Source organism: Nothobranchius furzeri, chromosome 3 (genome assembly GCF_043380555.1).
Source record: "Nothobranchius furzeri strain GRZ-AD chromosome 3, NfurGRZ-RIMD1, whole genome shotgun sequence".
Classification (NCBI taxonomy): domain Eukaryota; kingdom Metazoa; phylum Chordata; class Actinopteri; order Cyprinodontiformes; family Nothobranchiidae; genus Nothobranchius; species Nothobranchius furzeri.
The window spans coordinates 82805979-82831141 of NC_091743.1; the positions used below are offsets into that span (position 1 = coordinate 82805979).

At 44.1% G+C, this 25163-nt stretch overlaps 1 protein-coding gene and 1 long non-coding RNA gene across 4 annotated transcripts in view; one reads left to right on the forward strand and one right to left on the reverse strand.

The window, feature by feature from the left end:
* ephx2 (epoxide hydrolase 2, cytoplasmic) overlaps nt 1-23485 on the forward strand; it is a 23683-nt gene extending 198 nt beyond the window's left edge. Inside the window, exons 1-18 of one of the 3 annotated variants that reach the window (XM_070549637.1) lie at nt 1-31; nt 6733-6811; nt 6877-7039; nt 14612-14679; nt 14756-14878; nt 15001-15072; nt 15151-15246; nt 15320-15398; nt 20008-20042; nt 20113-20139; nt 21148-21233; nt 21309-21420; nt 22173-22247; nt 22320-22362; nt 22437-22539; nt 22871-22940; nt 23005-23085; nt 23155-23485. The exon at nt 1-31 is cut by the window's left edge and continues 198 nt beyond it. In XM_070549637.1, the coding sequence (XP_070405738.1) occupies nt 1-31; nt 6733-6811; nt 6877-7039; nt 14612-14679; nt 14756-14878; nt 15001-15072; nt 15151-15246; nt 15320-15398; nt 20008-20042; nt 20113-20139; nt 21148-21233; nt 21309-21420; nt 22173-22247; nt 22320-22362; nt 22437-22539; nt 22871-22940; nt 23005-23085; nt 23155-23301 (1490 nt within the window). In that variant the 3' untranslated portion in view covers nt 23302-23485. Of the gene's footprint in view, nt 32-3801; nt 4101-6732; nt 6812-6876; nt 7040-14488; nt 14680-14755; nt 14879-15000; nt 15073-15150; nt 15247-15319; nt 15399-20007; nt 20043-20112; nt 20140-21147; nt 21234-21308; nt 21421-22172; nt 22248-22319; nt 22363-22436; nt 22540-22870; nt 22941-23004; nt 23086-23154 lie in introns of those variants that run through there. The other 2 variants (XM_054734937.2, XM_070549636.1) reach the window with 2 other exon arrangements.
* On the reverse strand, nt 10532-10784 carry LOC129154820 (uncharacterized). Its single transcript, XR_008560031.2, has 2 exons — nt 10693-10784; nt 10532-10616 (listed from the first exon to the last, which is right to left on the reverse strand). It is a non-coding gene; the product is annotated as an uncharacterized lncRNA (long non-coding RNA).
* Nucleotides 23486-25163: the final 1678 nt, after the last annotated feature.

Here is a 25163-nt window from a genome sequence, read left to right on the forward strand (position 1 = left end):
GCAGACTGGAGGAGCAGCTCGGGCTTTCTGGGTGAGAGGTCACCGTTTCATAACGCTGCGGCTGTGAACGTGTTTTCTACACTGTCCGTTGGTTTAAAAAGGTCTGATTAGCGGAAAAATATTTACCAACCCTTAACTTGGGAGATGCACAAGACCTAAAAAGCCTGTACAGGCTTCTGTCTGACCTGTCAGACATGAAAGCATGACGGAACTTTTCACAGTGATTTGTTCAAAGATCCTAAAGGAAATAAAGTGGAGACCAGGGATGGTTACACTTTTGATTGGAGCAAATGTATCTCAGTGGTTCTTTGTTGTAGAGAGGCTATTTTTATCATGTGGTACCACATTTGTCTCATTATCACCGATCAGTTGGTTAAATTACTGTTAAATACAAAGAGGTGGTTGTAACACTGCTGGGGATGGATGTAACAGTTAAACTATTATGCTTAAAAAGATCCACACTAATAAATGTACAGAAACACTTTGATTCACGAGCTTGTGTCACGTTGAAGGTTAGGAGGAGGTTGTTAAGACCCAAGATGTAGATTACCCCAGATGACACGAGGCAGGAGCGGTTTAAGGTAAAATCCTTTTTATTAGGGGATGAACCAAAACAAATCCAAAATGGCAGGAAGCCAAAAAACCAAAGTCCTGAATACCAGGAGGACGAAAGCTCAACATAGAGCACAAACCAAGAATCGAGGACAAAAGCTCACTCAGAGCACAAAACCTATAGACAAGGTGCAAAAGCTCACATGGAGCACAAAACAACGCTGACACAAACACAATGGACCGACCAGACATTGTAACACAGACAGGGCTTTATACACTGGGGAGGATGAGAGGGAGATGACCTGCAGGTGTGTGGGGAGAGAGACCAGGTGAACAGAGTTACTAATCAGGGAAGAAACTAACATGACCTAAGAGTAAAAAACCTAAAGACAAGAAGATGCAGCAAAATAACTAATATTCTAAGGGGAAGGAAAACTACAAAAGCCTGTGGGAAAACATACTAAAGAGACTAATAAAAAGAGAAGCTGAACCTATAAAAAACTGCAGAGGGGTGACTGGGGAAGACCGAAGGAACACAGGACCTGGGAGGGAATATCTGAAGGGCTGAAGACCTGGGGACACATGAGGAACACAAAGAGAGACATAAGGGGGATTCTTAGGCCTAGTCCACACGTAGCCGGGTTTTTAAAAAAACAAATATCCGCCCCTCCAAAAACTTGCATCCACACCACCTCGTTTAAAAAAAAAACTCTGTCCACACGTACCCGGATAAATACGTTGTTAAGGACATGCCAGTCTGTGGTCTTCCGCAAGGAGCAGTAATTCCACTTGCAAAAACAAACAAGCAAAAAGCGCTTGGACAATTGATAAAGCGAGCGCAGCTCTGAGGGCATCCATGCTGTCGGCTAGTGTAAACACAGGTCGCACACGTGATGTCAGCATTTTATTTGTCGCGGAAAGTGACATTGTGGGCCTTAAAACTCCGGTTTTGTCTGTCCACATACAGATACCCAAAACGGAGAAAACGCCGATCTTCACTTTGGCCGGAGTTTTTAAAAAGATCCGTTTTCGTGTGAAAAAACTCTGTTTTCGTGTGGATGACAGGCCAAAACGTAGAAAAATATCTACGTTTTGGCAGATCCCCGGCTACGTGTGGACAGGGCCTTAGAGGGGAATGGAGCACACAAGGAGATACATGAGGGAGACGCAGACACAGACCATGACAGTTTGTGCCCAAAATGTGAAATGGTGACATCTGATCACTCTTCCCTTGGCTATGAGCTAAAGTGCTCCAAGCACAAGATGCAGACATCATCATCATCTTACGAGTCTGCATCTTTTGTGTCATCAGCAGTGTTGGGAAAGTTACTTTAAAAAAATAATTAGTTATAGTTACTAATTACTTTGTCAAAAAAGTAACTCAGTTACTAACTGAGTTACGAGATTACAAAAGTAACTAATTACCAAGAAAAATAACTACTTAGTTTCTTTTTTCATTAAAGAATGCAAGAAAAATGGGTTCCCCTCTTAATTAAACTTACTTAATTTACCATAAATTACTACAATAGTGAAATATAAATGACTGGAACATAATAAAATGTATGTCTAAATGTTTTTTATAAACCTGCATAATTTATATAAATAAGCACTTAACAGGAGGAACTACTAACAGGAAAATTCCACTAATCTAGACTATTAAAAGGTCACTGTGTGATATTTAACATGACCCCAATCCGCTAAAATTTAAAATTGCAAATAGAAACACTTGTAAAGTTTCCCGAGCCTTTAAATGGTCTCTCAGTCTAGTTAAATTACAGAAATGAATGTAATTTTGCACAGTATTTTAATTATTCCAGCTTCACATAATTGTGTGTTTTTAGTAGCATTTTTGTTGCTGGTAATCTAGTAATGGTTAAATAAATAAGTAAAATCCTTTAAAATGACACTAGAAGAGGCACAAGCCTGATGGAGGACTTACATTTACTAACTTGGGTCAGACCCAACCACAGAAGAGCTGAAGCTGGGTGGTAAACACACACACATGTAGTTCTAATAACACCTGAGCACCATTACGTCTGAGACTGATGCATCAGTGTTACAGCGGGACTAAACATGTTCAGAAACAGGTTACAGCTGGATGATCTAGGAAGGTAGAAGATCGTGACATCTGAGCGGTGAACAGGTGAGCGGACCTTCGGGACGTCCTGCTGTCACGCCAACCCCGGCTTTCCACCGGAGCAGTCAGCAGCACGTTACTGCAGCAGCACGTCATAGCTGCTGATAGGAACCGCTGTGGTCAACAGAACCTTTTCCACTGGAGCCGTCAGCAGCGCGAGTCGGCCGCGTCTCAGGAGCAGCATGTCGCGGCCCTTACGCGCCGGTTCTATTTTCTACGTGCGACGCCTCTGAAACGGGTCAAGTTCGACATTTTTGGGGAAGGAAAGACAGGAAATCGGACGCGGAAATGGAGAGAAGCTCCGGAGATTTTCAGAATAAAGAACGTACTGCCTTCCGGTTGCTTTACTTTTAAAAAACGTTACTAACTGTGCGTCCCCGTGAGAAGTTATCACCTAGCTAGCGGTCTCCTTTGTTTTTCAGGTCCGTATTGGCGATTATAAAACGGACAGAACATAAAACACAAACCATGTTGTAGTTTTCTCCTGCTTGTTGTGTTTACTGACGAAGTCACTCGTGTGACTTCGTGCTCGGTCGGTGACAGCTGCTCCCCTGCTGCTTCGCATCTCGTGGGAAGGGCCAAGCAGCAGCTTACGCGAGCAAGACGTGCTGCTGCAGTAACGTGCTGCTGACGGCTCCCGTGGAAACCTGGGGTAAGAAGGGCACGGCTGCAGATCCACACCTGCAGCCGTAGACTATTCATCACGTCTTCCTCGTTCTTCACGGGCCGTGATGCGCTTGGATGAAAACATCTGCCTCTTTAGCTCCTGAACAGCTGATGACAGCTTCAACACACCGCGCTGCTTAACGCACGCATTTTCTTATCAGTAACAGAAACAATGTTTTGATAAAAGAATACGGTAATTAATTAGACTGCTCGTTACTGAAAAAAAAAATTTTTAGTAACGCGGTTATTTTAAATTATGATTGTTCCCATCACTGCTCTGTTGTGTCTACAGCAGGCAGTGACTGAGACAGTGAGGGTCTCCGCCCACATGGCCAATCATCATCGTGTTTGTAAGTGCGTTACCGACACCTCTCTCTCGCTGGCTGCAGCTGAAGTGTGGCGGTCAGAAAGCCTCACACTGTTGCACAACGTTCGACAAGCACATAGTAACGCACAACTTTCCGTCCCCAGTAACGGTAACAGCGTTGTAACAGTGGGAAAAGTAATTAATTATATCATTCCGTTACCCAAAAAAGAACGCGTTAGTAACGCCGTTATTTTAAACAGTGTTATTCCCATCACTGGTCATCAGCCTTTTGATTGTCTTTTTCTTCTTCTGCAGGGACACCGCTGGCTGTATGTGTCCACTGCCTAGGCACGATGCAGTGGCGGTTTTACCATTAGCCATAGGTTGGCGGCTGCCTGGGGCCCCTGATGTTGGTGGGCCCCCTAGCCCTGACCGCCGGTACCTTTCTGTTAATGCCACAATGGACTATTCCTTTACGATGCTGATGCACAAACAGGAAGCAAATGGTAGTCATTCCACTCCAATCCAGTTGTTGGTGGTAATGCACCAAATCGTTGTTTGCCAAGTGCCATAAGACCACAAATAAGAATAAGAAGAAAAAGCAGAAGAAGAAGAGAGGCGGGAGCGTTCGTAACAAACTCGAAGCGATAGTCAAAACGTTAAGCATGAAATGGAGTTATCCTAGTGGCTCCAATAAGAGAAAGAAGCAGCTGGCTTCAAAAAAGCTTTCATCTTCACTTCCAAAAGTGACGTCGTTTTTCTATGCAAACATCAATAGGAAGCAGAAAGGAAAGACTATAGAAAATGTTTCAAGGGAGGAAAACATAGACCAAAATGGAAAATAGAAAACAATAAAAATAGAGGCAAAAGCACAGGAGCACTGACAGGAAGAAGAAAGCAAATATTGAAAGAGCTCAAAGGGAGAGAAAGACAGAAAAAAATAGGAGGACTCATAAAACGGGAAAATAGCTCATGTCAGAAGAGGGGAGAGTTTTGCAAATCCAGTTAAAGATAAGATTGTCGAAAATTTTGTGTAAGGGGCCCCATGTCTGTGTTTGCCTTGGGCCCCCAAATGGCTAAAGCCGGGCGTACACTGTGCGACTTTTTCACTTTTTTGAGCCGATTTTCCACTCGTGCGAGAATCCACGAGATCGGGGCGAGTTTTGCGCCGAGCGTCGTGTAGTGTACAGGGGTTACGAGAGGCGATTAACACCACGTGACCAGCTACCGATAAGCAATCGTGAGCTCGCACAAACTTCTGGCGTGTTTAATATTTTGCTCGTCCCTCGTGAGGGTATCGCACTGTTGAAGCGGCGCTGCGAGCAGCTGCGACCCAAAAAGTATCAGAACCGCTCACGGCGCATGCGCAATCCTGCATCAACGCCGCTCGCCCGCTATTTCCCTAATAACACACGTTGTTCGTTTTTGTTTCTACACATTTTTTTACTCAAAGATTGTCAAGAAAACGTGTTTGTCGTGTTCATGTCAAATTAAACTGATCACAAAACACAGATTTACTTTATTTCATTTTCCTCATCCAACCCCCATAAATCCCTGTGTGTCCTCCTGCAGCACTCCCGAAGGACAACAGACAAGACAAGACAAAAAGTCTGACATGTTGAGTAAAAACTGCTATTTTTAGCATATTTTTAGGGCCGACGTGTTGCTACTAGACGTACAGTGTGAGCAGTCAGATCGCATCCGAGAACTGGGACATAGTCGTACACTAATGTCGTATATTAATGTCGATGGTCGTATGTTGTGAGCACATGACTCGTGAGATCTGCCCTGCGAAGAAATCGCAGAGTTTGAGCTGAAGCTGAGTGCTACGAGTGAAAAAGTTGCACAGTGTCCGCCCAGCTTAAATCCGTCACTGGCATGATGTAAAACTGAGACCAATGTAAAATGACAACATGGTTGTGACACCTTTTCAGATCTGTTACAAACAATCCCATGCCAGGTTACCATTAAAAAGCTAACCATTTTTAGCATTTAGCTTCAAAGCTAGCACTTGTGCTAGATATCAAATCAAAGAAGAGAAACTGCTGCTAGAGTTAATGCAAGTCAAACAATTGTAACACAATGGACACTGTGCAAAAAATATTTGTGATGAAAAATTTGACTTTCTTACCTGAAAATTTGTTTAATTTCAGAACAGACTGTTTTCAACTTAGAGACACGTGGCTTTGCCAGTGGGTCTAAAATGTATTGATGACATAAAAGTAGCTCACTCGCTTAAAGTCTTTCACAAAGAAAATCTCTCTCTCTCTCTCTCTCTCTCTCTCTCTCTCTCTCTCTCTCTCTCTCTCTCTCTCTCTCTCTCTCTCCACACACACACACACACACACACACACACATATATATATATATATATATATATATATATATATATATATATATATATAATGTAGAATGTTAAAACATTCCCTAGACTCCTAATCCTCCACAAAACCTAAAACAACCAGATGTTTAGTTTCTGCTCAAAGTTCAACAGCAACACCTGTTACTCGTAACCCAGTTACATGTACTCAAGTACCTTTACTCAAGTATTTCTCATAAAACTTGTACTGCATTGTAGTGTTTACTTTTACCTGAGTACAGTTATAGTGAAGTATCACTACTTTTACTTGAGCACACTCTAGTTACCTTACAACCTTTAGTTATGTCACTGAATGAAGATCCAGCAGGTTTTATTCAGAAATGCAGTAAATGGCAGTACCTTGGACTGTGGACTTGGACCTTGGACTAACATAGATGCATGGCCTACTGAAAAAACAGTTTCTACAGCTTTGTTGTGAATAAGAACCATCTGGAAATGTGTTCCTTCTGCCTTTATTAGTTATTTTTATTTCATTTTTAAACCACAAGAATTTGCAGAAATACTTTATCGATCACTTTAATATAAACAAATCAGTTGTGATGATCAGTTATTTGAGTGGTCCCTTAACCAAAAAGCATTTTACTCTTACTAAAGTCTTTTTTGGCTACTTTTTTCTACTCAAGTAAAAATATATTAAAGTAATACTACTCTACCCACCTCGGTCCATAACCTGTTACCTTTTCTTCTCAGAGGTTTCCTGTCCAGTGTTTTGTCCCTGACTGATGGTGTGATGATGCGAGCAGAACGAGGAGACGTGGCCCTCACTCAGGTGAGTCACACACAGGTTCTTACCTGCTTTGATGTTGTTCTCTTACTAAAGGTGTGTGTTTTTAGATGATCCCAGAATTCCAGGCTGAGTGTGTGAAAGAGGCTGAGGTCAGAGGTGTGAAGCTGCCATCTGATTGGTCAGTCAGTACTCTGCTGGAGGAATTTAGGAAGGCGATGCTGGACATCAGAGATACGGTGCTGAAAACAGCTGCCAGCCTGCGTCATAATGGTACATGACGCCTCACACAATTACACCTAACACACACAGAATAGGTACTTGCTGATTTGTTTTCTTTTTCTCTTTTTAATTAGCCTAGTGAACTAGACGAAATTCTTGCTTTGCAAAGTATGTATATTCACATATATAGTCTGGCTTGCCAGGCTACTTTTTAATCGCATCACCACAAAACTTTATTTATCTTTAAAAAGGATTTAAATGTGATATATTAATAAAATAATATTATTAATAATATTTAAATACTAGGGCTGGGGGTAAACGATTATTTTTAAAACGATTATTCTGACGATTATTTTATCGAATAGTCGACTATTCTAGTGACTATTTAGACGATTAATCTAGTGATTATTTTTTATTGCACAATTAATAAGAACAAGAACATCTAAAGTAAATTCCTCCAAACAATGGATAAATTGTTACTGTAAGAGAATAAACACTACAGGCCTTCCATTTTGTATTTCACTGCTTTTATTGTGTTGCGGTTGGTCATGTTCTGGTGACGTGTAGAACTTGGGAGTGCAGGCTGCTGCCTGAGAGGTGGTTGGAGACAGAGTGTCTCCATGCTGCTTTGTTTTGGTCACTTACGAGTGGTGTTACGACTCTTCCTGGAGAGTTTGGCTCGTGTGCAAAAAGGAGGGGACAATAATATGGGATTTAAAAGTTAAAATGATGATCAGGTTTATTTACAACAACAAAAAAATCATAAATCTTTCCATCCACAGGTAGGGAATAACAAAACTAATTCTGCCTGTGGGGAATTAAAACAAAAGTACAAATAACTAGGGATGTCCCACTGGGCAAAGATTACAGGGTTCTGGACCAAAATAAGGATCTCCAAAGGTCCAAACTCTAAACTGGGCGGTTAAACCAAACTCAAGGTGATATTTTAAACTAAACCGAAAACCCACAATACTCTAAATGTAACAAAAGAGAGATCTACACCACAAAAAAGATGAACTCTAAACCAAAACGCAACAGCTTATCTAAACGCAAGAAGCTGTTAGCGAAAATGCTAACAGTAGCTTTACCAACGTTAAGTTTAAGTTACAATGTTTAAATAAACCAAAATTCCCAGCAGCAAACAGACCAGCACAGAGGAGAGACTGCTACCACCAAAACAGCTCTCCTAATATCTGAAAGAAGCTCCTTTATGAAGGGAGAAACACTCCCGGTGATTTTCTACGTCTGCGATAGAGACGAAGCAGCGCATCTGACCCCGGAAGTTGTTGTCCGTTGCCGGGAGACGAAGGCGGGTAAAACAAGAAAGGAATCTAGTAGCGGACGGACATTGTTCCGGTTCTTCGGTATTTGGCAGAGATGCTAGTGAAGGTGGAGAAGAGGGCGAGCTAGAGGAAAAACAGGCAGCTTCCTCCTCTATTTACCAACTCCTGTGGATGCAACAAGCGGGCGTGGTGCGTCGACTACCGGATCTGACGTTGACAATTTTTTAGAATCGAGCCGTCGACGCCATCTACGCTTCGCTACAGCTCTATTAAATACATATAAAATAATAATAATAATAATTGTTAATAATATTATTATAATTATCTTAATCTTTTTAAAAATTGGTGCTTATAAAATGCCTTGTGACTGTCAGTATTATCTTGAATGCCGGTAAATTAAAAATGTTATTTCTTTGATCTTCTTCTGATGGAATTCCATACAAATGACCCACATTTGTATAGTGCCCTTCAGAGTCAGAGGACTCCAAAGTGCTTTGCACTACAGAGTATCATTCACCCATTCACACACACATTCACACGCTGACAGTGATGAGCTACATTGTGGCTACAGCTGCCCTGGGGCTCACTGACAGGTGCCACCAGTCACTCTGACCAACACTGGCTGGCAGGGTTAAGTGTCTTGCCCAAGGACGCTACAGCAGAATTCTCATGGGAACGAGTCTTCTGATTACTGGACAACCCGCTCTACTTCCTGAGCTGTTGCTGCACCAAACAAATAACCACAGAATTCCATACAAATAATCAGAGACATCCAAACAAATGACTACAGAAAAAGTGATCATGTAATATAAAATACACGTTGTTCATGGCAGAAATCAGACCAATCGTTAAGTCATCAGTGTCATGTGTCACGTCTGCGTCTTCCCTCATGTGTCTCCTCGTGTTCTCCATCCTCTAGGTTCCCATGTTGGGTCTCATAAGCGCCCTCATGTGTCCTTTGTCTGCGTCTCATTTATGTGTCTTCTCTTGTAGCTCCAGCCTTTTTGTCCCCAGCTCCCTCCTGGTTTTCTTCATTTCTCTTAGTCTCCCCACCTCAATTTATATATGTCTTTTATTTCAGTGTGTGTGTGTGCGTGTCCTTTCCCAGCTCGGTGTGTGTGTGTGTGTGTGTGTGTGTGTGTGTGTGTGTGTCCTTCCCCAGTCAGGTCTGGTGTCCTTCTCTGCTCCTCCTCTAATTATGGTTTCACCTGTGCCAGTTCCCCACACACCTGCTCCTCGTCTCCTATCACTCCAGTCCCAGTGTATATAAGCTCTGTCTTGTCTCATTCAGTACGTTTACATGCAGCCAATATCCGGGTTATGATCGGGTTAGGGTCGGGATTCGGGTTTCTGAGTTGATCAGAATAACCCGATTTAAATGCGGACGTTGGGGTAGCGTCAGGACGTATGGACTACGTCCAGTGAGTACGTCCGTGAAAACAACAACATGTTTCCCAGTTCGGAAGAGATAGTGACCGCGTTTGTTTGCGCTTTAGTTTCCTCGTCACTCAAAGTGTGGTGCTGTGCCGCGACTCGCCATTTTGCCCCCAACGTGTTGTTTACTTCCGGTGTTCTGGCGCATACAAGACGTCTCGCTACTCAAAAGACCAAGATTCTTTGCGAACAGAGCATGCGCAGAGCACACGCTTTGATGGGGATATCCCGGTATGCGTTTACACGACCAAACATTCGGGTTAGAGAAGGGTTACCCCAGGTGTAGTAACCGGGTTTTTAAAAACCCGGTTATGAGCATATCCGGGTTTTTGGCGGTGTTTACAAGGACCTGCGGAACCGGGTTATTGTGAATATTCGGGTTTTAAAAGGGTTACTGGCTGCACGTAAACGCACTGATTGTCTTGTCGGTCCATTGTTGTTTGTCAGCGTTGTTTTGGTGCTCTGTGTGAGCTTTGCATCTCGTTCTCCAGGTTTTTGTGCTCTAAGCGAGCTTTGTTCTAGTCACCAGGTTTTGTGCTCTGAGTGAGCTTTTGTTCTCCGGTTTTTGGATTTTGGATTTTTGGCTCGCTGCCTTTGGATTTATTTTTGTTCCTACTATAAAAGGATTTTTACTTTATATCAACTCCTGCCTCTTGTCGTCTGGGTAATCTGCATTTTGAGTCCTAACCATCCCCACAACGTGACAGTCAATTCTGAAGAATGTAAGATAATTTCTTGAGCAGAGGCTGTTTGTTTTGGATGCTGTTGACATGGTCTGGGGAAGGAGTTTAACCCAGGACATGCAGAATCAACACACTCACAGGAATAAAGATAAAAAAGGTATTTATTAATAGACGGGAACAAAAGCGCACTGGAGCTTCCAGTGGATGAGCAAAGTCCGTACTCAGCGTCTGAGGAGGGGAAAGCAAAATAAGGTGAGTCCTGAGAAGCAAGTCTTAACTGAGGAGGTGCAGAGATAGGACTTACTGGGCAAAGGAGATGAGGAGAACTAGGGAGGGGCAGGTCGATAGTTGGGTGAGTCGAGGTGTGTAAATCCAGGAGAGGGAGCATGTGGGAAGCAGAGGAGTGGGGCGACTGGAGAGATGAGAACACTGGGAAGCTTAGTCCAGACAGTTATGTGGCAAAGGTGAGTTTCCTGATGAGTCACTGAATCCTGAGAAGGCTCTACTCCAGAGATGTTCAAAAAAAAATCCTGAAGGAGACGTAAGCACAAAAATCCACAGAGAATAATAAGCCAAAAACACAAGAGGTACAAAGTCACTGCAACACTAGACGGCTGGAATCTACCGAGTAGTAGTAATCATCCCACGTCGAGGTGTGTTCTCCAACTCCTTAAGAAGCCAGTGCCATTGATTGCTAACCAGAAGCAGCTGGGTGCCTCCCTCTCCTGAAAAACAACTCAAAGATGGAATGTGCGACGGGAGTACTCACCCCGACTCATGACAGCTGTCTACAATAGATGGGGTAAGGATTGTTAATAACTTGGAGAGGCTGAAATGCATTTCAGGAAGGTGAAGTGACCTGTGTCCTCACATAACTGAACAGTGCTAAGATCAATCGGTCAGTTAACGGGGCACTGCTTTACACCATCAAAGGAGAAGCAGCACACTATGGCGTGTCTGGACCTTTTACAAGGGGGTGGTCCATTTGGGGCACTTATTAATGCATGGGCAACACCAATGGTTATCCCTCACAAAATCATTCTTTTGTCATTTTAGTCAATTTGTGAGATTCATATTGTGCCATGACCAATTTTCTCTTTTATTCGTTGAGCTGTTCTGTGGTGGTTATTATGCCACATCTTAGTGCATACTGCCACCAAATGGAGTGGAGTGGGACTGGGACCAGGATTCTCATCCATCCATTCATTCTCTTCTGCTTATCCGAGGTCGTGTCGCAGGGACAGCAGCCTGAATAGAGAAGCCTAGACTTCCCTCTACCCAGCCACTTGGGGCAACTCCTCCGGGGTAATCCCAAGGCGTTTCTTGGCCAGCTGAAAGACATAGTCCCTCCAGCGTGTCCTGGGTCTCCCTTTAGGTCTCCTCCCAGTTGGATGTGCCTGGAAAACCTCACCAGGGAAGCGTCCAGGAGGCATCTTAACTAGATCCTCGAGCCACCTTAACTGACTCCTCTTGATTTGGAGGAGCAGTGGATCTACTCCGAGCTCCTTCTGGAAGGCCAAGCTTCTCACCCCATCTCCAAAGGCGCTTACACATTAGCGTTGGCATGGTTAGGTACGGAACCGGAATTTGGTTTTACACTTGGGTCAGATATGCGTTTTCCAGTCTGAGGCGACATTTTTTCTGACCTCCCCAGCAATCCGACTGAGACCGAGGTGTTACTACGCTGGCCGGCTGAAATTATGCCTACCGCTTCCGATTGGCGAGAAGAATCAACAAGAGGGGGGCTCCTGCAAGCGCGATTCATTTTCACGCTGAATGCTGTTAAGTAAACTTCTCTGTCTGTAGCACAGAGCTGCCGCTCAGTGGGAAAGGGAGAAGAAAGAAAGCTGTGTGTGTGTCCCTATCCTCTGCATCAGAGCTCGTGCCCCAGCGAGCCGACAGACAGCCGCTCAGTGGGAGGAGAAAAGAGTGCACGTGTGGCCCGCAACAGTAGAGGACAAGAGTTTTATGAGAAGGACACACACATCAAATTAATTAAATAATGTGGTCCAGAGTCTCCAAAAACAACACAGTTCATGCCCGCCTTTGATTATCAGATTATGGAGAACACCACGGACTTTCTCGCTCGTATTAAACGCCGCCCACGGGCTTGGGGATTTCTGCATTCCTGAGAAGTCCATTGGATTTATATGTGAACACCACACCGCCTGTTGGAGACTGAACTGAAGCTATTCTCCCCAGACCGTACCGACGCTAATGTGTAAGTGGCATTTGGGAGAGCCCAGCCACCCTGTGAAGAAAACTTGTTTTGGCCACTTGTGTCTGCAGTCTCTTTATCAGTCACTACCCAAAGTTCGTGACCATAGGTGAGGATAGGAACATAGATTGGCCGATAAAACGAAAGCTTCACCTTCTGGCTCAGCTGTCTCACCACCATGACAGACCAGTACAACGCTCCCATTACTGAAGATGCAGCTCAGCTTCCTCACTGGAAGACGTGCCGGTGGGATTGAGGAAGTCTCCAGATTACTTCGCCCACCGATCCACAATGTCCCGTGTTAATTTCAGCAGCACACCGTCTCCACTATAAACAGAGTTGGTAGTGCACTGCCTCCTGAGGTGTCGGATAGTGGACCAGAATCTCCTCGAAGCCGTATGGAAGTCCTACTCCATAGTCTCACCAAACTCCTCCCATGCCCGGGTTTTTGCCTCCTTGATCATCTGAGCCACATTCTGCTTGGACTGCCATGGTTTTTCAGCTGCCTCTAGAGTCCCATAGGCCAAAAATATCTGATAGGACTCTCTTCAGCTTGACAGTAAGGCCTAGTCCACATGTAGCCGGGTTATCCGCCCCTCCAAAAACTTGCATCCACACCACCTCGTTGTTAAGGACATGCCAGACCTGTAGGCGGCAGTACTTCCCCCGTTCTTAACCTCGTCCTTCGTCTGTGGTCTTCCGCAGGGAGCAGTAATTCCGCTTGCAAAAACAAACAGGCAAAAAGCGCTTGGACAATTGATAAAGCGAGCGCAGCTCTGAGGACATCCATGCTGTCGGCTAGTGTAAACACAGGTCGCACACGTGATGTCAGCATTTTTTTGTCGTGGAAAGTGACGTTGCGGACCTTAAAACTCCGGTTTTGTCTGTCCACACGCAGACACCCAAAACGGAGAAAACGCAGATCTTCACTTTGGCCGGAGTTTTAAAAAAGATCCGTTTTCGTGTGAAAGAACTCCGTTTTCGTGTGGATGACAGGCCAAAACGTAGAACAATATCTACGTTTTGGCAGATCCCCGGCTATGTGTGGACAGGGCCTAAGTAAGTAAGGAAATTGTATTCGTATAGCACTTATCACAGACATAGAATCACAAAGTGCTTCACATAGATCAAAACAAAATAAAACAAAGTCATAAAATCATAATGATCTCAAAACAGAAATAGATTAACATCAGAAAAAATGAAGTCATACAATTATAGAATTTCATAAACAGATGAAAGATTACAAATTCAAGTTCAAAATAAAAGATTTAGGTAAAAGCAGCTTTAAATAAAAGGGTCTTTAGCTGTTTTTTAAATGTCCAGACTGACACTTGACAGCATCTCTGTATTCTAATTACTATTTTTGTCAATGTGAAAATATAATGAAGAACAAAAATACCAAAATGTTCTGAGCCTGTGGTTGGAAACCAATGCTACGGGTACATGCTGCCACCTACTGTTTTGGGGTTTATAAGCCCAAGCCTTTTGTGGACAATTTAAATTACATTTAAATAGATCTCAGTGGAGTGGCACCTGGAATGGCCAATCAGATTTCAAGGGTGGGATGTGCTACCCCAGACCACTCCCTGGACACACCCCTGGATGCAAATCCATTTTCAAAATAAAGGACTTGAGTACCTTGTCTGCTCATGTCTCAAAGAAAGGCTCATGTCTAAATGATTCAAAGTTGATGTCAAAGATGTTTCTGACGAACTCTGTTCCTGAGCCAACGCTATCGGTGTAGTTTTTCACCATTGCAGCTCTAGAGTTGAGCTTGCCTAACAAACTTGGAGAGCTGTGATTGGCAAGACACAAAAGTGTTTGGTCCAATGGCAAAGACAGTTGATCACAAACAGATGATTCTTTTATCTTTGATTTGAAGGAGTTCTGACTGCTGTTCTGGCCAATCTCTGGATAGATGACAGCGACACCAGAGACGAATCAGCTCATCTTCTCTGTCTGTTAGGCGGCCATTTTAACCTGGTCCTCCGGTCCTGTCACACAGGCCACAGAGTTCCAGGGTCTGCCATGTTCAGCTCTGCTCTGGAGCAGCTGGGAGTCACACCCAAACAGGTGGAGAATGTTCTTCATCAGAGAAACATCTGATCTGTTTGTGAAGTAAAATTTGAGCCAATCAAATCCTGTTTAGGCTGTGTGGCTCGATGTGGACCAGGAGGGTGTGAAAGCAGCAGAGGGCACAGGGATGAAGGCCATCCTGGTGGAGAACCTGGAAGCTGCTCTGGAGAAACTGTCTGACTTCACTGGAGTTCCGGTAGAAAGTTCCCACATAGGGATTTTCAAGTGTTTTTTTACTGATGCAGCTGGTTTCTGATATGATAAAAATAAGTTTTTGTATGTGGATTAATTATTTGATGGGATGTTTGTGTTTTCCAGGCTGTTGGAGCAGTAAGTCGACCTCTATCATGTACACCCGACCAGGTGTCTCATGGGTACATTTCCATCAAGGTAAAGACCTCAATCACCTTCTGCTGCTCATTAATTCAGAATAAATACAGCTGAACACGTTTTAACGTTCTCTTTCAGCCGGGGGTCAGGATCCACTACGTGGAGATGGGATCTGGTCCACCTGTTCTGCTGTGTCATGGCTTCCCTGAGAGCTGGTACTCCTGGAGGTACCAGGTGAGTTGGGTCATTTCATCAGTGCTCAGCATCACTACGGCAACAGCTTTTATAACTTAGTTCTGTCTGGTAGATCCCAGCTTTGGCTGCAGCAGGTTTTAGGGTCCTGGCTCTTGACATGAAGGGGTATGGAGAGTCCACAGCGCCTCCTGGTGGGTAAATAAGTATTGCATCATTTGTTTAAGGTGTGGGACACTTGTTTAATCAATACATTTGCAGTGCTCCAGTATGAATGAATGCCTTACAAGTTGTACTCGGGGGAAGAAAAGCTCTGATGTGCTGGTTTAAGGAACTAGCAGAATGCCACATCAGGGAAGAGCTAAACATGGCAGGATTTGGAGTAGGGGTTGTATGAACTAGTCGACTAGTCGACCTCAATGCTCTGTAGTGGCTTTTTATGCCTGTCATCGACTAGTCGCTGTCACGTGATAATGACAAGATGCAGTCCTCAGAAAAGACAGCAGGTGATAAGCCCCTGCGCGTCTGGATCGAGGCGGAGGCGACGCGCTGTGCCAGAGCGTCGGTACTGACACCCGCCGTAAAACGGACATTTAACCAAATTGTGACCATTACCCTCTTGCAATTTAACCTTCCCCTCACCCCCATCCTAATCTTAACCAGCTTGCGTATGCAAAGCTCTGATCGTTGACACGCTCCAGACATCTGCGTCCTGAGCACGGCCACAGTAACATTATCAAATCAGGTGTCACCACTCAAAAACAAATGTAACACGATCGTTCATGTTGGCTCATTTCTTTTTATGTTTTCTATTTTTGCCTGTTGCACCCTGCTGCTGTGGAGCGGGGCGCATCATCTGTTTTGTCCTCCGGTGACGCACTGCGGCCGGCGAGCACTCCGCTGTTTCTGTGGTCGGTAGATCTTTTAGAACTGCAGTTCAAAGGTAACTCATAAGGTGAATATATATGAACCCAGGTAGCAGTTTCTCTTTAGGATTGAGAGGAGATGCAGGAAGATAATAAACAGGCAGGACAGAAAAATAGTCAAATATACACAAGTTAGTTTTTGTACCTGCTGGTAGCAACAAACAGACACCATTGAAGGTAATCAGAAGTGAGGAACAGAAAATTAAATAATTATTTTAATGTTTAGAGCAGCAGGAACTCTGAGAGGCTGCAGGAGCATCAGTGAGTTTGCAGCCGCTGTGCAGGGGGGAGGGGGGGAGGGCTGAAGCAGAAACTACCGTTGTTAAAAGAAATGTGTTTAACTTTGAAAATGTGGGCGCAATTTTAATTGTCAAAAACTCCAGCGAACCAACCCCCCCCCCAACCCCCCAACCCCCGCCCTTTCAGGTGTATGACCTCATCAACGACTAGTCGAAGTCGACTCGATTTTCATTACTTGACTGTCGACTTTAAAAAAAATTAAGTCATGCAACCCCTAATTTGGAGTCTTATTTCCTGAAATTTGTACACCTCACCACGGATTGGATAACAGCATCTCAACTTTGCCGATGACTCCCTTTGCTCTGTGACATGGATGCTTTATGTCCACAGATAACACAAGCCTGAAGTAGTTCTGCTGTGTGGTGAAGTTGCTAATGTTAACGATTAGCGCCTACCAGCTGACACGTTACCCTCTTTTAGAAAACAATGCCGCCAATTTCCCACAATGCTGTTTGGTGGTAATGTGGCGCAGTCGTGTCCCTTTTACAAAAGATTACACGATGGCGGAATAAAGGGGGTATGGGAGCGGTCTCTGTGCTGCCGTGGACTTCTGATTATCTTGGACATAACTTGCTTTTTATTGCGATTGAAGTCGTGCTCATTAAAATGACTTTTAGGAGTTTGAACATTTTCTGCGCGCGATTGCCTCCTCAGGCCAAACACATAACTGCAGCTTCAATAGTAACCTCATGCATGAGGCGCGCATGCTGTACGTGCACACTCCTGAACGAAAACAATAGCTGAGTCAGTCCCGTACCGGTGCATTTTACAGGTTTAGACTGTTTTATACAATTCTAATAAATTAGACAAACAATGTACTCTGATGCACAGTTGACACGCTAGACAAGTAAATCTGCCATCTCCAGCTCTGCAATTGTACCTTTCTTGTCGGCCCGGCCAACAAAGGTTTATGATCGATCAGTCCTCCTGCACATGCACAGATTATCATTCTCTTCCCTTGCCCCGGGAAGCGTTTTGGCAACACTGCCTCTGCTCTGCCGCTAAGCTACAGATAGAAACGCTACGGGCCTGTACGTGAACGTGCATGACGTCATCACTCATTGTGATGCCTCTGGAAGTCAATGGGGAAGCAAGCCTGTTTGACCCAAACATGCTCTTTTTTTTGTGATTTTACAGGAATACAGAGGCAATCTAAGTAAAAATGCCAGGGATCATTCTACAGGACCAGGACACTGCAGGAGGATGTATGAGGAAGACATTTGAAATTTCTATACATGTATTGGCTGTTAACTTAAAGGGATTAAGGAAGTTTTTTCTGACAAGCCACTCCTAAAGGTGGCTGTCACTTACAGTCCCCATGAACGGTCAGGTGATCTGATCTCCAGCTCTAATGGAAAGAAGGTTCTGGAGTAGAGGGCTGCATCGGGATTGGGTCCCGCTGGGTCCCACGGGACCCAACAAAAATCTTGCGGGGGCGGGTGGTATGAATTTAGCTGCGGGTGGGAACGGTCGGCTAAAAGAAACAGTGCGGGATCGGGATGAGTATGATGGAGTTGGCAACTGATGTTCAAAAGAAGCTGAAACAAGGTCTATTGACACAAAATTCCAAAGCAAGGCAAGTCAGGCATTTGGAGGAGTTTCTCCGATTGTGTTAAGAGTTCATTCAGGTCTCTCTTAGAAAAGCGACCTCGATCACTGCCTGATTAGAGAGGAGAAGAGAATATGAAACGGCCTTGATTTCATTAACCCTTTAAGCACCACACAGTAGCTCCTTTATGATTTTTTTTAAGAATTTTATAGTTTAAGTAGCGAGGAGTTACTTGAAATCACATGCGCCGATGCGTCACCGGTGATCCTGCATGGTGACGCATCGGCGTTAAAGGGTTAAAAACTAAATGAAAACAAAGTGGGTCAATCCTGACCAATGTGTTAAAAGACGTGCAGGATCCGATCAATTTGTTCTTCTCTCATTTACAGTCACGGAGATAACGGTGCACTGGCTCTGGTGGTAATCAAGTTCAATTTGATCTCTTTCCAACAATTTTCACAAGAAAACAGAACAGGGCTTGTGTTGGGTTGACCGGACAGTTCCCGTATTTGACCATTTATTTTGACGGAGAAAGAATAGAAAGAATTACCTCGACGCATGCAGACGAACTGACATTTTATTCGTTACGCACATCGCAGATGTAGCTAAATCACCAAAGAAAAGTTTCCCATCTGAACATCTGAGCTGGACACTGCTCAGCGCAGCTCGCTGTCAGCACGTACGTAAGGTGCACAGTGAGCTGAAGATGTGGAGAGGGGCTTGGAGCGCATTGCAGAACCAGAGCGCATGCGGGAAGATTCCTCCCACTGAAGCGAGTGTTTTCCAAACCCTGTCTCTCAGAGAGACTTGTCACTTAGAAAATGTTCCCTGATTATGAAACTTTGGCTTAATAGTGCTTGTTCCTGTCTCCAATGTGGTGACACATCCAGGAGCCGTCTGAGGAGAAGCCCAGAATCTCACATCCTCTTCAGCTCAGAAAGCGCCTATATGATTACGCACAAGCGTGACCCGTCAACACGGTCTCACAGTAAGACCGGGTTGGAACTGTTCAGGTTTACGCAGACAATCTTTACATTTAGAATTGGCATACAGATATAAAATTAATTAAGTAAAGTATAAAGCATTTTATTTAAATATCCATTCATTACTTTACAAGCACAGAGAGCCGCATCAGATGGATGGAAGAGCCGCGAGTTGCCGACCCCTGGTATAGCCTATAAAATGACATGTTTACTCCAGGACCAGAGAGGACACAAACTCAATACATCTCTTTTATTGTGAGGTAGCCTAATAATTTCTCCGAGTTTTGCGGTTGCGGGCGGGAGTAGACATGCACACTGCGGGTGCGGGCGGGAGTGTAACACACACGTTGCGGTTGCGGGCGGTAATGGTCAGAAATTCAGCAGGAGCGGGATGAGGAAAACAGTCCCGTGCAGGGCTCTACTCTGGAGCTCTGCATTGCTCCAGATTATCATCTCAGCTGATACTGTTTAAATGGTGAAACCTACTGTCTGTGTTTACTTTCATTTTTAATATAATTTCCAGGCAGAGCTCAACATTAATTCCACACATGATCATGATACCTCCCTCTGTTGTGCCAAGGCTATGCATTCACAAATCCGGCATTGCAGCAATATTACTACCAAGCGTTGTAGCAAGAGTGCTGCAACATTACCACTTCGTCATGCCTTCACGGCGCGTTCATAAGACACACCATGGCAGCATTATTATTATGATTTACCGGCATGGTGCGTCTAAAAAGAGCTGTTCTGTACTGTTTCCCGGCCTTCACCATCACGAGTCAAAATGGTTGAGTCCATGAATGTTAAGTGACAGTGTGATGTATTTAAACAGTCAGGCATTTTAAATCCAAGGGCTTCACAATCTATTTCCTATCAGAAGACAGGAGATAGGTATAGGAGACAATTTCATGTTCAGATTGCATTAAAAACTCAGATTGACCAATTTTAATGAGAAATATTAATTAAAAATGTTTTTTTCAGTGTTCCACACCTTTGGAATTTATTGACATCATCATCTGTAACTTTGTGTCCTTTCTTTTCTCAGACATTGAGGAATATTCTCAGGAGCAGATCTGCAAAGTAAAGTCATCACCAAAGAATAAAATAAAAACGTTGGCTTTATTCAAACATTTATATGTTATGTTTGCAGGATTTAATCACATTCCTGGACAAAATGGTAAGAAACTAGTCTTTATTTCTCACATTCCTTCTGCCAACCTGTCAGTTTATCAAGGGTATCTTAAAAAGTAACTGTATTCTAAATAATTATATTCTATTCACTTTATTTATAAAGCGCCAAATCATGACAAGTGTCATCTCAAAACACTTAACAAAGTAAACACTCCAATACAGTTCAGTTCATTAAGCCAATCAGTAAAAGTTTCCTATATAAGGAACCCAACAGATTGCATTGAGTCACCGACTAGTTTCTTAGTCTTTACAGCAATCCTCATACTAAGCAAGCATTTAGCGACAGTGGAGAGGAAAATTCCCTTTTAACAGGAAGAAACCTCCAGAGGATCCTGGCTCAGTGCAGCCTTTCACCACGACTCACTGGGGATGCGCAGAGGGAGGGGGGAGAGGGCTGAAGCAGGAACTACCGTTGTTAAAAGAGATGTGTTTAACTTTGAAAATGTGGGCGCAATTTTAATTGTCAAAAACTCCAGCGAACCCCCCCCCCCCCCACACACACACACACACACACACACACACACACACACCACCCCACCCCGCCGCCGCTTCAGTGTATGATGTCATCAACGACTAGTCGAAGTCGACTCGATTTTCATTGCTTGACTGTCGACTTTAAAAAAAATTAAGTCATGCAACCCCTAGTGGGCTACACATTTTCTGTTACTTCCCAGCACTGTTTAGAAAATATGTATTTATAGGTGTCTTGTTTTAATCTTTGAAGAATCATTTCAGTTGTTTGTTAACAACATGTCAAGTTTCATTTCAATATCTGTAAATCTGATTTGGTTTTCTGTCTTCTAAGGTTGACTGTCAGACATTTTGAGTTGGGTCGAGTCCAGATGTTTATCAGCTGCAGATGTTTAGTTAATAGAAAATGAAAACAACACATATGGCTCCTACACTGAGAGTTAATTAAAAACCCACGTGCTCCTTTCAACGCAAGCAAATAAACTAATAAATCCATCTTATCTGAGCCATGTTTGTTTTCTAGGCCATCCCACAGGTCACCCTGGTAGGTCATGACTGGGGTGGCATGGTTGTTTGGAACCTTGCTCGCTACTTTCCAGAAAGAATCAGGTGAAACACATTTTCATCAGAGTCTGGTGCTTGTAAATATGGAAGTAAAAATGTTTATATTTTGTTCCCATGCAGAGCCGTGGCATCTCTGAACACTCCACTGTTCTCATCGGATCCTACTGTTCCTCCTTTGGCAAAAATCAAGGCCATTCCCATTTTTGATTATCAGATCTACTTCCAGACACCAGTGAGTTACAGATTTGTTCATCTCATTATGAGTCTAAGCTAAAGAGTGTCTGCAACCAGTCAATATCTGATGTGGCCACCAGTCGCTTTGTGCAGTTCAACACATCTCCATAGCACAGAGTTGATCAAAAGAGCAGATTGTAGAACAAAGTAGTAGAGTGTGGAAAGTGGTCAGTGTATCCTCCAGCAGTCTAAGCCTATAGCAGCATAACTACAGAGATAACTCTGGATAACCTAGCCTTTTAGATGGAAGCATGTTGGAGGCAGGGCAAGGGAGAGCCGTCTTTACCGACTGTACACTCCACCTCCCTCTACTCCCCCACTTGTCCAGATCTAGGCTAACATCAGATTTTAATCATAGGCCCTATCAAATAAAAAATGTTGTAAGCCTAGTCTTAAGAGTAGACAAGGTGTCTGCCTCATGGACTAAAGCTGGGAGTTGGTTCCACAAGAGAGGAGCCTGATAGCTAAAAGATCTGCCTCCCATCCTATTTTTAGATATTCTGGGAACCACCAGTAAACCTGCAGTCTGAGAGCGAAGTGCTCGGTTAGGAACATATGGAACAATTAGGTCACTGATGTATGATGGAGCTTGATTATTAAGAGCTTTTTTATGTGTGTTTAGAAAATGTTTCAGATCTTTGAGTTCACCTCATGAAAAATGGTAGCAAAATTAAAAGTGTTTCACATTTTTGTTCAGTAAAATTAACCAGATTTCTGGATTTCCTTCCTGTTCGGTTCTTTGTATTTCAGGGTGTAGCAGAGTCTGAGCTGGAGAAGGATCTGGAGAGGTCCTTTAAGATTTTCTTCTACAGCAGCAGTGAAAAGGTGAGTCAAAGCACAATGTTTGTCACCATGTGAGTCCAGGAAGAATACAATGGTTCCTAAATGTTTCCTCAGGGGAAACATCCTATTCTCAGCACCGCAGGAGTTTGTGCTCGAGGTCAGAAGTGCTTCTAGGAACTGAATCTTCAGGTGCTCTTGGAGGATCAGCTCATGTTTTGTTTTGTGATCCAGGAGGTCTGTTTGTTGGTCTACCAGAGCAGATTCCCATGAGCTGCATGCTGACGGAGGCCGACCTGCAGTACTACGTCAGCCAGTACAGAGAGAAGGGCTTCAGGTGGAGATGCTTTAAAGATTCAGGTTTTAGATGATGGGAATGAGTTTAACCAGGACCTCCAGGGACCCTGTCCTAACGACTTTAGTTGTTTCTCTGCTCCCACTCCTGATCCAGAGTCTGAATCACCGCCTGGACAGGTCCCCGCATTCTACAGAAGTCTTGAGAATCACATTTCTCTTGGTGCAGATAAACTTCTAAAACATGTAGGATGGAGGACCCGAGTACTGGACTGACATTTTAGTTCTACAGTGGTGTTATTAAAACCATCCAGAAGATCGGTTCTTGAGTCAGACTTATTAAAAGCTGATCTTTCTCCTTTATTTTCTCCTAGAGGCCCATTAAACTGGTATAGAAACATGGAGGCCAACTGGAAGTGGACGTGTTCGCAGCACAATGGGAAGGTTTGTAAAAGTCACTGATGGAGCCAGAATCAGACCTTATCCTTTAATGTTTGTTTCCATCTAGATTCTGATGCCGGCGCTGATGGTGACGGCGGGCAAAGATCCGGTTCTGCTGCCAGCGCTCTCCAACAAGATGGAGGACCTGGTAGGAACCCAATCAGCAGATTCCAGGTTATCAGAACTGAATGTGATGTTTGCTGATTTCTGACTTCAGATCCCAAACCTGAGCAGAGGACACATTGAGGAGTCTGGACACTGGACTCAGATGGACAAACCAGCTGAGACCAACAACATCCTGATATCGTGGCTCATAGAGACACACAAGAAGGCTGGAGGTGTTGCCATGGCACCCAAACTGTGACGAAAGGGATGATGGAAGGAAAGAAGAAATACACTGACACTCAAGAAATAGTATTCAGAAATTTAGAAAGAAAAGCAGGGAGATGAAAACCTGAAACAAATAAAAAAGCAAACAAAAAAGCAATCGAGCTAAAATTAATTAGACAGAATAAAAGATTAAATGAAAAATAAAGATGGAGAAAACATCTCGTTTTTTCTGTGCATGTCCTTCCTATCCCTTCCATACCTATCTCCCTCGTCTCCCCTGGCTGCTCTGTGGTCCTTGGTCCAAGCCAGACAGGAATGTTTGCACTCCTCCTTTAAGTGCCCATCTGTGCGCTACTCCTTGCTCACTCCAGGCCAGCTGAGCAAGCGAGAGATCTTGCCCCAGTTCAGGCTATTGCCAGGTGTCCCCTGCTCCAAACTCCCCACAACATGAAGAACTGTTCATTCTGAAGCAGGAAAATCTTACCTTCACAGAAGAAACAGACTGCCAAAAATTCTAAAGGAACCAACACTTGTGTCAGAGCTCAACTGAAGCTGAGAAGCAAGATCAGGATGGATGAAGGAATGAAAACTCTGAATCCAATGATAATGAGGAACCAAAACAAAATAGAAGGTGCAAAAAAAGCAAAGGCCACAAAGTCAGTGTAGACAGTCTAAAACTAAAAAGGCACAAGATGACTCACAGAGGTGATAAAGTATTATCATGTAAAATCTGTGGAAAGTATTTTTCTCAAAGTAGCACTTGACTGTTCACATGAACACACACAGGCGAGAAGCCCTTTTTATGTACATCTTCTTGTAAATGTTTCTATCATAATGGTCGTTTGAGTTCTCACACAGCTGAGAAGCCATGTCCATGTAAAATATGTGGTAAATATTTTGCTAAGAATAGTAATTTGGCTGTTCACGTAAGAACTAAACACAAGTGAGAAGTCTTTACTGTTTTCTCTGAGAAAGGAGATTAAGCTAAACATCATCTTTAACTTTGCTTTAAGGAAAAACAAAATCTTTTTGGTAAAAAAAATCGCATATCTCCTATTGCGCATACATATACTTTCTTCTTGCAAAATGTGACAATTGCTTCAATTTCAGTTAGGTGTGTTGTGCCAAGCAAACTAAAAATCCAGTTCCTCCGGCAGGACCCCAAGGCATTCCCGGACCAGATTGGAGATGTAACCTCTCCCAACGTGTCCTGGGTCGACCCGGGGGCCTCCTGCCAGCAGGACATGCCCGAAACACCTCCCCAGGGAGGCGTCCAGGAGGCATCCTGACCAGATGCCCAAACCACCTCAACTGGGTCCTTTCAACCCGGAGGAGCAGCGGTTCTACTCCGAGTCCCTCCCGAATGTCCGAGCTCCTCACCCTATCTCTAAGGCTGAGCCCGGCCAACCTACGGAGGAAACTCATTTCGGCCGCTTGTATCCGCGATCTCGTTCTTTCGGTCACTACCCAAAGCTCATGACCATAGGTGAGGATTGGGACGTAGATCGACCGGTAAATCGAGAGCCTGGCTTTCTGGCTCAGCACCCTCTTCACCACGACAGATCGGCTCAGCGTCTGAATCACTGCAGACGCCGAACCAATCCACCTGTCGATCTCCCGATCCCTCCTACCCTCACTCGTGACCAAGACCCCGAGATAACATTGAAAGGTTTTATTTACCTGCAACGTTTCGTTTGCGGCTGCAAACTTCGTCAGGCTGACGCTGATGGTGGCATCACTTCCTTCTCCGTTTATCTGCGGGCAGCAGAGGATGCTGTCGCCCTCTGCTGCCCACTCTGGAACTGGAAGGCTTTGCCATGGGTAACCCGTTATCAGCCAACCTGTACGAGTTTTTCATGGAAGACCTAGAACAAAAAGCCATAGCCACTGCCCCCC